We start from the raw sequence: 17576 nt of genomic DNA on the forward strand, positions 1-17576 counted from the left end.
GGGTTAGTGTATACTCCAGGGGTGGCCAACCCTGTTCCTGGAGAGCCACCTTCCTGCAGATTTCAGTTTCTACTCATATCAAACACACCTGAACCAATTAATTAGGACCTGAACACCATGTCATAATTACAGGCAGGTGTGTTTGATATAGGTTGCAACTGAAATCCGCAGGAAGGTAGCTCTCCAGGAACAGGGTTGGCCACCCCTGGTATACTCCATCAGGTTACATTTTAAAATGACTCCCATTGTTGTTAACTAATGTCTGGTCAACTGTAATCCCTGTGATGTGACTATTGCAAACTCGCACATCAATGCTAATATGATACATTTTGCAACCTTAAACCCAAACCTTACAGTTATTAATGTTGATAACTGATTAATCATGTTAATGACTATTTCAATGTATAAAACAAAGGAACTGGGGTTGCATCAGACAATATCGTGAGATCTAAGTTGCAATGTTGACCACACATTGTGCCAATATTCAAACATGACCATGTCGTGCAAAACACCACAGCTGATTTGTATAAAACCAGATACTGTATGTGCTGCTTATTTGCATAAACCCTAACAACACTTCATTTAAATAAGTAAACAAATCATTATAAAAAATGAAAGCACTTTATTTCCTCTTAAGATCATGTTGTCATCACATCGGACAGATTACATACTATCACAGTTCTTGAAAGCTAGTTTTAAGATGAAAAAAAAAGAACAAAACAAAATTAGAACACCTATTGGAGAAAAAAAAACAACACAAATAGAGAACTATAAAAAATATAAAACTTGAAAATATCTATCAATTAATCTCCATTTTAATCTCTAAGTACCATTTCAAAACATAATTTAAACACTTTTTTTTCTTTTACACAAAATCAAGCAGACAAATGAATCGGAAACATTAGTTTTCTTTTAAATAGAAGAAATGTAATCATCTTGCCATGCAGAGAATGTAACATTAAATATTAATTCAAACAAAAATAATATATTTCTCTCTTTTTATAGAATTTTTTGTGTCTAGATTATATAGATAATATATAGATATTTTAAATTCAAGTCAAAACACTCACCCTACCTTTATAGGGAAACATTTACCACAAATATAATCTAACAATGCTTTCATAGCTGCCATCAGTAGCATGGCTGTCATTCAGGAACATTAAAAACAAGGGATTTCAGCAAAACCTTTTTTTTTTTTTTTTTTTTTTTTGGCACAGAAAACCACACATAACGCCAGTAGCATCTGTTTTGTAAAAAGACAAGAAAAGATTAAGCTTTTGTCTGATTCTTTTCAGTTTAATAAAAAAAAAAAAAAAACATTCTGTGCATCGCTTTAGTCCAGGAGAGAGAGTGTATGTGCATCTCCTGAGCATTTGCTTGAGGCCAGTGGTGTATGTCCCAGAGTTTGTCGCTACTGCAGCATGCTTTTAATCGTTTTAGTGGTCGACTCATCATTAAGATGTTTTGTTGTGTACCTGCACAGAAGACATTAAGTATTTATTATATTTACAGCAGTATTTTGCCACGCGTCAAGCCATCTTAAAGGAATAGTTCCCACAAAAACTGCAATTTTCCCGATAACTTACGCACCCTCAAACTATCCTTGGTGTATAAGACTTGATTTCTGTCAGACAAACACAGTTGGAGTAGTTTAAAATGTTATCCTGGCTTCCATGCAGCAGAATGGTGTTGGATAGTTTATTTTGAAGCTTGCAAAAATGCCTAAATATGTCGACAAACTAGCCTACACTGCAAAAAAAAAAAAAAAATTGCTTTTCTTATTTGGAGTTTGTGTCCAAATATCTAAAAAAAAATAATGATAATAATAATAATGAATAAATAAATAAATCGCAAAATCAAGAAACACTTTTTAGCGAAAAAATGTCATATTAAATGTCAAATTAATTGAGACACAAGACGATCTATCAAAGTGTAAGGGTGCAGCAGTCAAACGCAAGAGGCATGCAGGGCACTTAAACAGCACACCTTCGTTATACAATAACTTGCCTAATTACCCTAACCTGTCTAGTTAACCTAATTAACCTAGTTAAGCCTTTAAATGTCACTTTAAGCTGTATAGAAGTGTCTTGAAAAATATCTAGTAAAATATTATTCACTGTCATCATGACAAAGATAAAATAAATCATTTATTAGAGATGAGTTATTAAAACTATTATGTTTAGAAATGTGTTGAAAAAATAGTCTCTTCGTTAAACAGAAATTGTGAGAAAAAAACAGGGGGCTAATATTTCAGGGGGACTAATAATAGAATGACTTCAACTGTTATAAAATATCTCATATATACATGCATACATATTCAACAGTTCTGTCTGGTTCTCGAATCTGATTGGCTGATAGCTGTGCGCTATTCTCCAATATCAGCACTCGTACAGCCTCTTAACACTTGTATAATAATCCAACCACATAGAGTAAGAGTAGATCAATAAACGCACTACAGTTTAAAAAATATTGCAGCTGTTAGACAACATAATGTACTTTTGAGCCTTTTTTTAGTCGAGAATGTAATTGTTTAGTGTGCAACTATGCAGCTTATTTATAAAGTGCTTATTTTAAATATAGAATTTTACAAATTCAGCACCAATTAGCCTGTTATTGACCAGAGCAAAAGCGGTTGACTTTCTGCCACAAGATGCCGACAGAGGCTGCATAGTGCGTCGTTTGGGGAAGAAAAACTCAGTGAAAAAAAATAAAAAATTCTAATTCATTACAGCTGAACAAATCATCATAAAACAGGTAAGTGACATTCTAAGTCAATCTCTCTCTTCTGTATAGTGCTGTGTTTATAATATAATCTTAAATTGTGAGCAAAATTCCCTGTTTTGTCCTCACTTTAGACATTACGCTACAGAATCATTTAAATACTAGCTCCAAAGTGACTTTGGTGAAGTAGTAATGGCCTCTGCTGTTCTGACATATAAATGTGTAAAGAAATACATATGTAGTTCTTTATACACATTTTTTCATAGTTTTAAAATAAGTTTTAGAATAAAAGTTTTGATTTTATGCATACATTTGTGCATACGTTATGATACACAATGAGACACAATATTCTTTGTTTGTCTAGAGCACAGGTGTTAAACTCAGTTCCAAAAGGGCCGCAGCTCTGCACAGTTTAGTTCCAACCCTAATTAAACACACCTGATCAAACTAATTGAGTCCTTCAGGCTTGTTTGAAACCTACAGGTAAGTGTGTTGGAGCAGGGTTGGAACTAAACTGTGCAGGGCTTCGGCCCTCCAGGAATTGAGTTTGACACCCCTGGTCTAGATCAAGGGTGTACAAACTCTGTCCTAGAGGGTTGAGTTGAGCTCACACTTGCTTTAACACTCCTGCAGGAAGTGTCTAGTATCAACCAAGAGCTTGATTAGCTGGTTTTGGTGTGTTTGATTAGGGTTGGAGCTAAATTTCCCTGGACACCGGCCCTCCAGGACCGAGTTTTGAGAGCCCTGGTCAAGATGATTCCTTTTGATTTAAAATATTTTAGATATTTGCACTTATATTTTTCTAAAAACAAGAAACAATAATGAGTGTCTTGTGAAGTGAATCGATGTGTTTTCGTATTGGAGGCTCCATGATTTTTTTTCAGGAACCACTTACCACACATTTTGTTTAACACAGGAAAAAAAAACAATACAGTTGGCTTGGCATTTGGCATTACTGTATAACGTTATTCAGTAAATTACTATTTTAAAGATACTTACAGTATATGTGTCTACCCGTCTTACATCATACATTATATACATCAGTTGCCAAGGGAAGTCGGTGATTGGAGTTTATCATTTAAAATTTTGAAATATCTCTGTTACAAAAACTCGTTGATCCACTTCATTAGAAATGTGTTAACCACCTCCCGCCATATAGGTTAGATTGACAATGGATTTGTGTGCTTTTGGAAGCTTCTACTATCCACTATCCAACACCATTATACAGAATGAAGGGATAAAATTTAACTACTCCAACTGCTTTCATATGACAGAATAAAGTCTTATACACTAAAAATGAGGGTGAGTAAATTATAGGTTATTTATTTTTTTTTTTTTTACTTTTATCACACTTTTAAATTTCATAATTGTGACATTGAACTGGTATACTGTATATACTAAGTAATAATACAATAAAACAAAGATTACTTTTGTCTTTTTTGACCTACCAATAACTAACAGACCAACCAATACCCCTGTAAAAATAAAATAATGCTTAGATATGAGTTTTTTAACCCTCTGTGATTTGGCTTCCAACCTCAGATAAAGATTATCTTAACCAAACAGTTGATTTTAAAATAATAAAGGCTATTATACTACTTATGCTCCTCTTTCTTTTCAAACAAACAAACACAAAAGCATACATACAAATCTAAATAAATAAGTGACTTTATTTAAATAATTTGATTAAATAAAAAAAAAAACAAGCTGCTAATTTTTTATTATATTTTATTTAAAAACAATAAATAAAAAAGGCATATCAGTACATAACATTAGCCACATTACTATTTATTTTAAACTGATGATTTTTAATTATTAAATATTAACAAATTTAATGAAATATTTAGCATTTTACTTTAAAAAAATAAATGTATAAGCTTAAGGAGTGAAATTTTTAACTGTTAAATTTAAAACAAAAAATAGATAAATAATACTAAAAGTTTAATAATAGGCAAACTGTCAAGTTGGTTTGTGGAATAGATTACCTGAGAGCATTTAGAAGACCTTCCACACTGTTTGGAGGCTGATCTTTGAGCACTTTAATGCATCCTTTCATCTGTTTGGGAAAAAAAAGCAGTCAATGTAACAGTGGCAGTGTAATGACAGCACTCAACCTCATGAGTCATCATGATGCTGTGAGAAAGCCATCATCACGTTTTTCTAAGCACTCTAATTATGAGTCAGTGTTAGGGACGAGAGGGAGGTGGAAAACTCCAGCGATGGCTTTGCAGCAAACAGGAGATAGTGGTTTTAACTCACGTCTATTTTTGAGGACTTTGCGAATGCACCAACAGGATGGACATAGTCATAAAGGATGATGACCCCGACCATGACACGCAGACAGAAGGAAACGGTCTCCTCACTGCTGAAGCGGCTGCGGTATTCTCTGTATCAAAAACCAAAAAATGAATCAAATATTTTTTAACTTTGTCTTTAATTCCTAGTTTCAAATTGATTCTATTTGCTTGTTAATACAGATCAAACGTTACGGTGTCAACAGGCAGTTAAAAATAAAAAATAAAAGACTTACGGGGTTTCCAACATGACTTTGCAGACACTTGCCATGGTACTCAATACATCTGTGGTGTTCTCAATGGGCAAGTTTTTATTCTGTTAGGAAGAGAGAATAAAATAATTGTTTCACTTTCAAAATGTCAGATTTGAACTGTTTAAAAAGCAAGAACAAAACAATTTGGTACCTCAGATACGAATTTTGTTGTGCCGTCACTTAATGTTTTCAGCATCGGTGTGGCGTCGGCATAAAATAGAGATATCCGATTGGCCAGCTCATTATTGACTTCATTTTCTCCCTCTGCCTAAATGAAAAAGACACCAAAAAGTTGATGAATTAAAGCAAAAAGAAACTTTACAAAACAGTTTTGAACATATTCTTCCTTCTGACTTGTTTTGGAGTCTATGGGCCCAATTATACACCGGTGCAATAAGGTGCAAGATATGTTTGGCACGTTTTGTCGTTATTTTCAGACCAGCGCAACCCTAAATTTCACATTTTGTGAAACGTAGTTTAAATAGCAAATCAATTTAGTGTTCCGGTCTTAAATTGAGCTGTGTTAAGGCACAGCGTTGGCGCGTTGCTATTTTGAAGAACTGAAATAGACCACGTCATATGGGGCATAAGAATTAGATGTTTGTTTGTTTGTCTAGAACTCCGTTTTATGACCACATTTCCTTATTTTTGTTTGTTTGCTGGAAATTAGAACTGAATTTAGAAATAGTTTTGAAACAAATCTTTGCGCTTAACAAACTAAATAAATATGTAGGCTAATGGATGTCTTCAGTGAATAGTGTACAACACTGTTTCCTTACTCCAACAACGTAAAGGAGTAAAATAAAGAGTAAAAGTAAAGAGAAAAAGAAAAGAGGCTGAATGAAGGAGGCTCGTTCTTTATGCTCGTGCAGATGGTCTGTGAAAGTGAAGCATTCAGTCTTTCCACTAACAAAGTCTGCCATGTACAGTAAATAGCAAATGCGCCATGGTGTGACGCAACTGACTCTTAAAGGGAGGAATGGGAGACAAGAATCTATTTGGTTTAATGCATGTTATGTTCAAAACACACTCATAACTCATTAAGAGAATAAGCACAACTCTGTTAGACCATATACCAGGGGAAAAATCATATTTTTTTTCAAATAGCAGAAGGGGTTTCGGAGATGCCCTCAATGCTTTTGCACCATGCGCTTTAGACTTTGTGCCTAGATCGTTAAAATAGAGCTCAATGTCTCATGAAAATGATTAACAGAGGAACATAAAGGGCGGGACGTGAAGACGGATGAGCATTAAGAGACTTTTTTTCCCCTGTGCCCCAATTTCTCAAGTGCAAAATCAGTCAAAAATGCTAATACATCATTAATGTACTGCATATTTAAAATTTAATCCTTTAAAATGGATGGATTTTTCTAAAACCTAGAGCTAATATGAGGAACAAGTGACATCAGCCAAATTTTGAGTATGCATAGCAGAACTTTAAGCAACAAAGGAATAACTTAGAATTCTGCTAGTCACTTTGATTAGATCAAAGGTAAGATGAGAGAGTTTATTCCCATTTGCACGGGTAAATTATAGTACATGTAAATGGGAGCTTTAAATTAAAAAAAAAGTGTTAAATATTAAAACTTAAAACCAAGTAAAAACTTTTGAAGACCATCATGAATAAAATTTTAGACTCATACAGGGCTAAACACCAAGTTTTACAAATATCCAAATTGGAACAGATTTTGATTTGCCCTATAAAGAAAATATTGTAACGTGATAAATGTAATAAGAAGGTTTATTCCACTGTCAAGTCCTCTGATAAATAAGACTAAGCTGAAAGAAAATAAATGAATGGATTAACGTAATAATGCAACAATAATAATAAAACATTCAAATTATTTAAATAATTAACATTAACTTTTATTTTAAATAAAAAAATGTATAAATATTATAAAAGTTTTAAAAACTATAATAAACTAAATGTATGTCTGTCCAGGTCAGTGTCATCAGCAGTAAATACATGGGAAACTTTTAAACAAACGTTATTATAATGAAAATAATTAAACAATTATGGTAAATAGAATTTAAAAAAACGTTTTATTGAGATGAATTGTTACTAATTGAATGGGTGTTAGCCAGATTGGGTAGCTTCACACGAACAAAGGAAAATTAAAACCCGTTTAAAAAAAGGTTCAAGACCTACGAGACAATATTACAATAAATTTAAGACTTTTTAAGACCTAAAATGTAGTAAAGGACAAAAATTTAGGCCTAAAATTTAGTTAAGGTCGAAAATTTGCCTAAAATTGGATGGGTGTTGGCCAGATTGGTTAGCTACTGTATGTGCAATTTGACTGGACAGAAATTGCAGGACTGAAGAATCTACTTTAGCCAATCACCATAGACAAAACAAGTAATGACTGCAGGTTGAAGGAAAGTAGTGGAGTAAAAGTACCAATACTGCACTAAAAATGTACTCAAGGTAAAGTAAAAGTACACATTTATAAAACTACTTAGTAAATTACAATTCCTGAGAAAAGATACTCGATTACAGTCATTTGAGAATTTATAATTTGTTACTTTACACCACTGCTGAAACAGTCTAAATAACTAGATCATACCTATGATATCGAAAATTAACTCAAAATTAATACAGGAGTAATATAACATATTACAAAACAGGGAAAAAATATTGTAATACTATAAACAAATACTTTCAAAGAACAAAAACTAATTATATATTTTGTATTACATTTTGGAAGTAATTTGTAAATGCAACCAAAGCACAGGATAGCAATAGTAAAATGGCTGTAATAAACTGCCAGTCATCCAAAAGAAATAGCGTGATTACTAGAGACTGTTGCAGTTTTTTGTAAATGTTGAGCAGCAATATTGATCAAGTGGAAGTTACTGCTTTTTGCCTTGGTACAACTTCTCACTTTTTGCATACAATACAAAGGCAGAGGACAGTAACTTCAAAATAGGGGTCAAAGGTCAGGTTTGAGAGGTTTTTGTATGTAAATAAATGTCATTACTAAAACATGTGAAAACATGTGACTGCTGAAAAAAGCAACTTAAACCAGCCTAAGCAGGTTGGCTGGTTTCCAAATGACCAGCTAAAACCAGCTATAACCAACTTGACCAACCTGGTTTAAGCTGGACGTAGCTGGTTTTGGCTGGGCTCCCATGTCTGGCTAGGCTGGTCAAGCAGGTTTTAGCTGGTAATCTCCCAGCCTGACCAGCTAAGACTAGGCTGAAAATGGCTGGAAACCAGCGTGGAAATGGCCAAAAACCCTCTAAAACCAGGCTGGTTGACCAGCTGAAACCAGCCAATCATCTTAGACTGGTTTAAGCTGAATTTTTTCAGCAGGGCTACCTATAACTAATTTGTCCGGCCAACAAAAAAGTCTTTAAAGTCATTTTTCTTAATTCAACCTTCTAGTGAGTTAAGATCTTTTACCTTTGAAGGGCAGAATAGGCAGGTAAGAAGTCACAAGTTAAAAGTGAGAATTGTCCCTCTGTTGCTTGAAAATGCTTTTCATAGAGGACGATCAAAAACATCACTTTCAAAATGAGGATAACCAGACAACGAATTTGTTTTTGTTTAAATTGAAAGTGGTTTTATCTTACAGTAAACTGTGTACACCTGCACATTCTGGTGTCAAGTCTAAAAATACCTTCCTACATAAAACAATAGTCTAAACTGGGGGCCGGTGGCAGATGTGGAGAGTGCTAGTTAGAGTGATTTATTTAGCTCTCTTACAGTATTAGGGCCCTGGGGAGCCATGGTGGGGCTACTGAATTCAGTCTGGGAGAACGTGAGGGGAAAACCAGCGCCTCTTCATGAAAAAAGGTATGCAGACTGCATGGTGTCCCCCAGGGCTATGTATGCGGCCTGCTCTCAGATCAGATATTTGGTCTTAGGTGGGTAACATGTCTCTGGGGAGGACATGCACAAAAGCTGACCACGGATCAGGTGCCACACTATATTGGTGCACCTCAGTGCACTTCAGTGAGCATCTCCGAACTCACTCACTCTCCCAGTGGGAGGCCACTTTCTGTTTGGGTCCTCAACAGTCCCCTGAGGGCTGGTGTGTGCAAGTGGTTGAGAGCTTGAGAATGTGTGTGCGAATGAATATACTGTAGGAAGTGTGTTAGTTATGTGAAAGGGATTTAAATGAAATCAAGAGCTGCTTGTTCAATGGCGTACATTCACATTAAAGGGTAAAAAACAGTCGTGGATAAAAAGAAGTTAAGTAGAGAGAAAAATGTAGCACACAGAAATGTGATTGCAAATAAAGAATGAGATGAGAGGGTGAGATAAAAGACTACAGGAAAGTCTTAGCTATAGAGAGGTAATAGTTTCAGTTGCCGAGAGAACTTACAGGAACGTTATTGATTCTCATCCGGCTCAAGGTCCTCCTGTAATAACTGAAGTCATTCTGAATGGCAGGATTTGTCATCTGAAAAACAACAAAAGACTCAATGTTTTTACTCACTTTACACTCCAATTCAAAAGTTTCAGTTTATAATACATAATTTTATTCAGAGTAGGATGCATTACACTCATCAAAGTGAAAGACCTTAATAAAGTTGTTTGAAGAGACACGCTTTTTTTTTTCAAATAACTGTTGTTATCCTAACTTACAAATAACTTAATGACAACATAATGTTTTTAAATACTTAGCATGTTAAAATGATTTCTGGAGGATCATATTTCCTGAAGACAGAAATAATGTCTGCTGAAAACTCAACCTTTAGTAGAAAAAAAACATTTATTTTATTTAAAGCACATTAACCCTTTTAAGAGGAATTTTTTACAGACTGGTTGAGCTTTTGTCCATAGGTTATCAATAAAATTTAAGAAAACAAAGTAGTGGTTTTAGTTGTGTAAAGAACATAATTATTAAAAAACAAAAAAATTAGAGCAAGTTTCATTAAAGCACTTTAGTTGTGCATGTTATTTTTTTTATACTGTTAATAAAACAAAGTACATGTTTTTATCATATTCCATCAGTCAATCAGGGCTGCATTTTCCACCACCACATCCTCCCAAAAATGGTCTATTGGATTGAGTTTTGGTGACTGTGGAGCCCATTCTAGTACAGTGAACTCATTGTTACATTCAAGAAACCAGTCTGAGATAATTTGCGCTTTAAGACATGGCGCTCTATCCTGCTGGAAGTAGCCATCAGAAGATGAGTACACTGTGGTCATAAAGGAATGGACATGGTCAGCAATAACACTCAGATAGGCTGTGGCGTTGACACGATGCTCAATTGGTATTAATGGACTAAAAAGTGTGCAAGAAAATATTCCCCACACCATTACACCACCATCCCCCAGCCTGAACCATTAACACAAAAGCAGGATGGATCCATGTTTTTATGTTGTTGACGCCAAATTCTGAACCTGCCCTCTGAATGTCGCAGCAGAGATCAAGACCCATCCGATCAGGCAACGTTTTTCCAATCTTTTATTGTCCAATTTTGGTGAGCCTGTGTGAATTCTAGCCTTAGTTTCCTGTTCTTAGCTGACAGGAGTGGCACCCGGTGTGGTCTTTTGCTGCTGTAGCCCATATGCCTCAATATTCGACATGTTCGGAGATGCTCTTCTTTATACCTCGGTTGCAACGAGTTGTTATTTGAGTTATTGTTACCCTTCTATCAGCTTGAAACAGTCAGATCATTCTCCTCTGACTTCTGGAATCAACAAGGCAGTTGTGCCCACAGAACTGCCGCTCACTGAATATTTTTCGGACCATTCTCTGTAAACCCTATAGATGGTTGTGCGTGACAATCCCAGTAGATCAGCAGTTTCTGAAATGCACAGACCAGCCCGTCTGGCACCAACAACCGTGACACATTCATAGTCACTTAAATCACCTTTCTTCCTCATTGTGATGCTTGGTTTGAACTGATCGTCTTGAGTTGCTACCATGCCATTGGCTGATTAGAAATGTGCGTTAACGAGCAGTTGGACAGATGTACCTAATAAAGTGGCCGGCGAATGTATATGGGTCTCCAAAGCAAGTTCACAGAAATATTTTTTGATCTTTTTTTTTTTTTTTGCCTGTCTGGTAAAAAAATAAAAATAAATTAAATAAAAATCTTGGTCCCTTTAAAAAGTAACAGATCAGAATTACACAATGCAGTTTTAGGCCATGTGCTGTGTGTCTTTTTAGGTTTGAACGATAGTAACTGTTAGACTTGTCTTAACAGCCATTAAAAAATAATAATAATAAATGCAAAAGAAGGCAAATCTCCGGGCACTTGCTAGTCAGACGGGACTAAAGTAGACAACTACAGTCTGGTAGCCTTGAAGGCAAAGAACACGGATTAGCTAAAGCTTTAGTTAAATGGCTACCAGTTCTTTTAGGTAATCAGAGCAATCTTTATCTGTCAGGACCTAGACTGTCTGGGATCCACACGTCCTTTATAGAAGCACTGTTTAAACCTGAAGAGTTCCGCAGTATTTGCAGCTTGTGACAGATGGATAAATATACTTAATGAAGACTCAAGTTCAATTTAGGGTTGGGTGACAAATTTTGTGACAAATGAGGGCGCTGCTTGTTAAGATGACTGCAAAGACGAGCTGCAAAACAAAGGTCAGTGAGATGAATGACCTCTTTGGGATTTGCAAGAGCAGAGGTCACCTATAATTATTGCAAATGCTCAGTGAACTTTGAATTGAGAAAGTAATTATTAAAACTGATATATTAAAGTCAGAAAAAACCAACTGAAACAAAAAGTACATTTTAATTAAGATTAATATAATGAATAGCCCTTAGAATCGGACAAAGAAGAATAAATGAAAGTTTGAATTGATGAATTAATGAATAAAAGAGTACTTTTTGTTTAGTGCCATATTTTATACTAGCTCCACTATACTAACTAACTAACTAACTAACTAACTAGCTAAATAAATAAATAAATATATAAAGCTTATTTTTACAAAGCTTGACAACACAAACTGTGTGTGTTTTCAGGTTTGATTATTTCTTTACATTAAACAATTCAACTTATGATACACTAAATATGTATGGAAATATAGATACGTGCTGGCAACAATATGGGCTCTATCATACACTCGGCGCGATTTGTTTTTAATTCCAGACTAGCGCAACCCGAATTTTCAGGTTTTGCACCTCGTTATTTAAATAGCAAATCCATTTGTGCCACTTTGTGGATTCATAGGCATGCTAGTGTAAAATAGAGGTGCGTTAAAGCGCATTGTTGGCGTGTTGTTATTTTGAATAACTGAAATAGACCGTGCCATCTAAAAGCAGGTCCTACTGTAAGTCCACCACAGAGCTTAAGTTATGCGCGTATGCAGGTCCAAACGCTTACACACTGCTTAATACACACACAGGATGTACAGCAATACATAAAAATCTTTACATATGAAAAAAAAAAATTGAATGTTACAAAAAATATTATTTTCCACATAAATGTAAAAATCACTGCCATCTTGGAGGGATTTTTCAGTTTATTCATGGCACATTTGCATTTGTATAATGTTATTATTATTGTCATTTGCATATTTATATTTGTTTTAATAAAAATACTTTAGATTTGTCCACCTGTCAGGTTTTGGAGATGTATGCATCACCATATGCGGCATAAGACATGTGTTTGGATATACAGTTGAAGTCAAAATTTTCAGTTAATTTTAAATTAATGTTCACTGTTTTTTTCTGAAAACAAGAATTTTTTAAATAGCTGAAAAGCAGGAAAGAAATACAAATACAATTATGCTAATAACCATACCAGGCAAAAGGTGTAGAAATTACATGAAATATGATATAGTATAAAAAATGACCTTTGGATAAAAGGAAACTTGGAAATTTTATAGTATTAAAAATGACAAACAAAAGTCCCTGATATTCATGGACTTTCTAAAAGATTAGTTTTCTATCTAAATTATAAAAAGATTTTCATGAAAGTATTGAGCTAGGGCCGGACAATATATCCTTTTAGAATCGATATCGCAAAGTGTGAATCTGCAATAGTCACATCACAGGGTCAAGTTGATCACAGTTCAGAATAAGTGATTTGTGGGGTTTCAAACTTGAACCTTTAAACTGAGTGAAAGACTTTCATTTGTATGTGTTTTTAAGACCTGCAACTGAGTAAGATTTAAGCAAACTGATGCCAAGAGGTTACAAAGATATATAAACCAAAATTAATTGTATTTAATTATTTAAACAATGAAAACTATATATATATATATATAATATATACATATTATTTTATATATTCTGTTATCTGTTCAACTGTATTATATTTTATGCAGATACAACTTTACAAAATGATCCCATTCAATGTAAAATGATGACATTATTAATTAATTTTCACCTTTTTCTGAAAAACAATATATATTTTTTGCTCGTCTAAAAAACAGCTGAAAAGCAGAAAAAATGCAAGTACAATTATTTCTAATAATGACAAAAGGCAAAAAGTGTAAAAATGACATAAAACATGATATGGTATAGAAAAAAATAGCTTTTGATTAATGGAAACTTGGAAATTTGATAGTAGTTAAAATGACAAACAAAAGTCCCTGATATTCATTGACCAGAAAAACTCTCTGATATTCAAAGTCTAGAATAGACCTTTCAGAATTGCATGATATTCCAGAAATTCCATGACCCCCGGGAACCCCGTTTAATCAATTTAAAAACAATGTATCATCATGACATGAGTAGCTCTTAGCCATTTACATTTTTTTACAGTGTTGGAGACCGCTGTTTTCAATAAAATCAAAATAATATCCTCAAATGACATCATTGTCAACAAAACTAATGCATGGCTGGAATCGAGTTCATACAGTGTACCGTCAGGCTAGACAGCCCGTCATTTCCCAGCAGCGCGCTGAGCTACGGCATTGGTGGGCTGAAGTAGGTCACTGCGCCAAGCTGAGAGGAGGGCATGGTTGGATGGAGGTTGGCATGCCACCTTACACCCCCTACCTTCTCGCATTTAGCAACCCCATCTGCGATGGGTGGGGGCCTCTTTAATTGGGACATCCCATCTCTGTGCCGCAGGGCGTTCGAGTGTATGTGATTGTTTTCATTAGAAAGAGCAGGAGATAAAGCCGCTAGTGTTGGTGCTGAGTTGAACAAGAGAACAGCCAGACGAAACGTAACATGATTTGTTTGGACACATAACCCGGGACAAATTAGGTGGTTTACAGTTCAGTCATTCAGGGTTGTGCGAGTGTCTGAATTTTGACATGGTCATAGGGCATAGAAATAGCTCATGCTGTCTTGACGAATAGAGGTATAAGTGTCTGTTCTGCTTTATTAGTCTGGCGTGCACAAACACAGCAGGTGTTTGTTTAAGCAGGGGATAAGACAATAAAAGAGAAATATCAAAAGATCGAAAGCTCTTTTTTTTTATGATCTTAAATGTCAAGAAAGGTTTGGTATGCACCTGGGGCAGTGAAAACTGATGCGTGCAATTATAAAGTAATTACCTTCTCATTAGCTGCCTTCTAATCACAATTAGCATGACATTGAGAATTGGAAGCTTGTAAGGGCATCACATTCTAGTCAGTCTCACCTTTTAAATAATAATGCTGAATATTTTTTTTAGATTTGCTGACTTGCATCCTGAGTTTTTAATGATAGATATATTTTAACTATGCATTTAATATTTTACGAGAGAACATTAATCTGATTTATTTCTACTCTCGACTATAGTGGTGTAACGGATCACGGTTGATCCATGATTCGTACCGATCACAAGCCAGAGTTCGGACACACGTGACCAGACAGATTAATACTTTTTTTGAATTCGTAGGTTAATATACAGATCATCTCCCACATCATTCAAATCACGTTTATGAAAGCATTTTGGCTTCCTTGTTAAATTTAATGATGACGGAAAAAGTTGTACCTTACTGTACCTAAATGCTTTCTTAGGTTATTAGTTAAAGGTGTTTTCTGTCACTGTTTGCTTATCCTGCATTAACGCATTCAGTGTAAAGCTGCACAATTAAACATTAAAAGATCATGATCTAAAACCCGCACAACTTGAATGATAAATGATGATTTGCACATATTTATTAATCATTAGAAGCGCTGCATTCAAATCTGTGTTTGATCGAGAGATTTAGTTTTGCACTTTTTCAGTTACAAACAGTCAATTAACACAGAAGTACTGGGAGAACAGCTTAAACTTTAGATATAAACACTGATGTTTATGGTACTTTAGTTAGTTCATGTTTGGACTACTGTAATGCACTTGATATTGCAGTTAACAGGTCATGTTATTGTTTGCAGCTTGTGCAAAATATTGCTGCTTACATGGTAACTAACAGTTAGAAAAGTAAACAAATAACACCAATTGTCTACTCCCTCCACTGGCTCCCTGTTAATTTTTAGAATTGATTTTAAACTTTTGATGTTTGTTTTTAATGTAGTCAATGGCCTTGCTCCTACTTATTTATGCAAAATTTTAACACATTCCCAAACCTAGAGTTTTGCGACCTGCTGACCAACTTCTGCTTGAAGTCCCTCGTTCAAGATTCAAGCAGTGGGGTGATGGCTCTTTTGCAGTGGCAGGTTCTAAACTTTGGAATACGTAAAATCACTGACCTGCCACTTTTTAAAGCCAAACTTAAGACCCACTTTTAATGCATAGCACTGACAATATGTTTTAATGTTTGTTGTAAATTATTGATGTTTATTGTATTGTTTTGCATTATCTGTCTTTTTGTGTTGTATAATTTGCTTTTATTTGTGTAAAGGACTATGATTGATTGATTGATTGATTGATTGATTGATTGATTGATTGATTGATTGATACTAAAGATTAAAATCACTGTTTAATGGATCTTGGTGTTTTAGCAATTACATTGTGTAACCAATAGGTGGTGACAAACAACCATTAAATTGATGTCACTGAATAGGTTTTCAAAAATGATCCACTTATAATGAAACAAAGTTTTTTGTGTGAATTGCTGAATCATTAATTGAAAATAAATATGATATGTTGTACAAAATGTTAGATTTCTATATTTAGCATTATCAGCAACAGCAGCAAATATCATTTTTTGTATTAAATATTTTCAACCTTTTTTCAACTGGCTTTCTTAATTTTGATTTTCATTAAAATTACAGGTTCCAAGTTTTGTTTGCTAAACCAATGGTTTTTGCAGTAATATCTATGTATAAATGGAATGAAAAAGACATTTGTCTCTTCTCCCTTTTGCTGTTCCAAAAAATAGTGCTTGACTCAAAAACCGTAGTGTGATCTGAACTGTGAGATTAAAGTGACTATGTTTACATGGACACCAATAATCTGATTTTAATATGATTAAGACAGTATACTCGGATTAAGAGTCTACCATGTAAACAGTGATTTTTAATTAATTTAATTCAATTAAGGTCATAATTTAACTAAACAGAAATCAAATTAAGACATGTGGAGTATGCTGATTTTAGTCGCATTATTGAAGAGCAGTACAGACATGTAAACACCTTACCAAACCATTACCATTGTGTAGAAATTTTGCTGCATTTTGCGACAGGACAGTCTGTACACACACGGCTGTGTGACACTATTCTCTGCACCTACTGAGTCAGTAAAGAACCACACCTACATTACAAAATGCAGAGGTTTTTTTTCCCATACAGCATGTGGTATCAAATTCAATTAAAACAACAATCTTCCAGCAGTTCCTCGAATCCAATATCTCATTTGTCATGAAGGGCATGCATGAAACGTTCCTGACTGAAAGTGCCAAACTGGAGTTAAAGTCGACAAATTTAAAATGAAACTCAGAAGAAAATGTGAATAGCGTCGTGGTGCAATGATGTTAATCAAACTATGTGCTATAACATGCAAAACAGGATCATGAAAGCAACATTTAAAAACTCATATAAACACCATAATCATCACATTGTCTTATTTAGCAAATAAATAGATTACTGATGCCCATTTAAACGTAGTCATTGTTGTGAAACATAAAAACAACATTGCTCCGGTTACATTTCGTTACACCTTCCAGATGACAAATCCACTGGAGAATGCTGTCTAAATTTTAGTGAATCTGAAATACACTGCTTAGGGTGCATTTTGTTATACTGTATGTTTCAGATAGACTTTTACAAGGGGCTTTTCAGAAGGATCATCTAGCGAACAAATGACTTAAACTAAAATAATAGATTTTTTTTCCAAAAGCAAACAGGAGAAAAGTGAATTGTAATCACATAGTTTTACTTTGATTTTACATTGGTTTTAATATTAGTTTTTTTTTTTTTTTTGTGCTCTGCATTTCAAGTACAACACCATGAAAAGTGAGCAACCCTGCCAGCAAAGTTGTATACAGTATATAGAGGTAAACACATAAACCA

General features: G+C 34.4%; 1 protein-coding gene across 1 annotated transcript in view; it reads right to left on the reverse strand.

The window, feature by feature from the left end:
- Positions 1 to 1195: 1195 nt before the first annotated feature.
- The window catches only part of fam49bb (family with sequence similarity 49 member Bb), a 104338-nt gene continuing 87957 nt past the window's right edge, over positions 1196 to 17576 (reverse strand). The window contains 6 exon segments of the mRNA NM_207078.1: positions 1196 to 1475; positions 4707 to 4777; positions 4981 to 5107; positions 5252 to 5331; positions 5421 to 5537; positions 9601 to 9678. Of these exon segments, the coding sequence (NP_996961.1) occupies positions 1412 to 1475; positions 4707 to 4777; positions 4981 to 5107; positions 5252 to 5331; positions 5421 to 5537; positions 9601 to 9678 (537 nt within the window). The 3' untranslated portion in view covers positions 1196 to 1411.

The sequence above is a fragment of the Danio rerio genome, chromosome 24, assembly GCF_049306965.1.
Source record: "Danio rerio strain Tuebingen ecotype United States chromosome 24, GRCz12tu, whole genome shotgun sequence".
Lineage (NCBI taxonomy): Eukaryota > Metazoa > Chordata > Actinopteri > Cypriniformes > Danionidae > Danio > Danio rerio.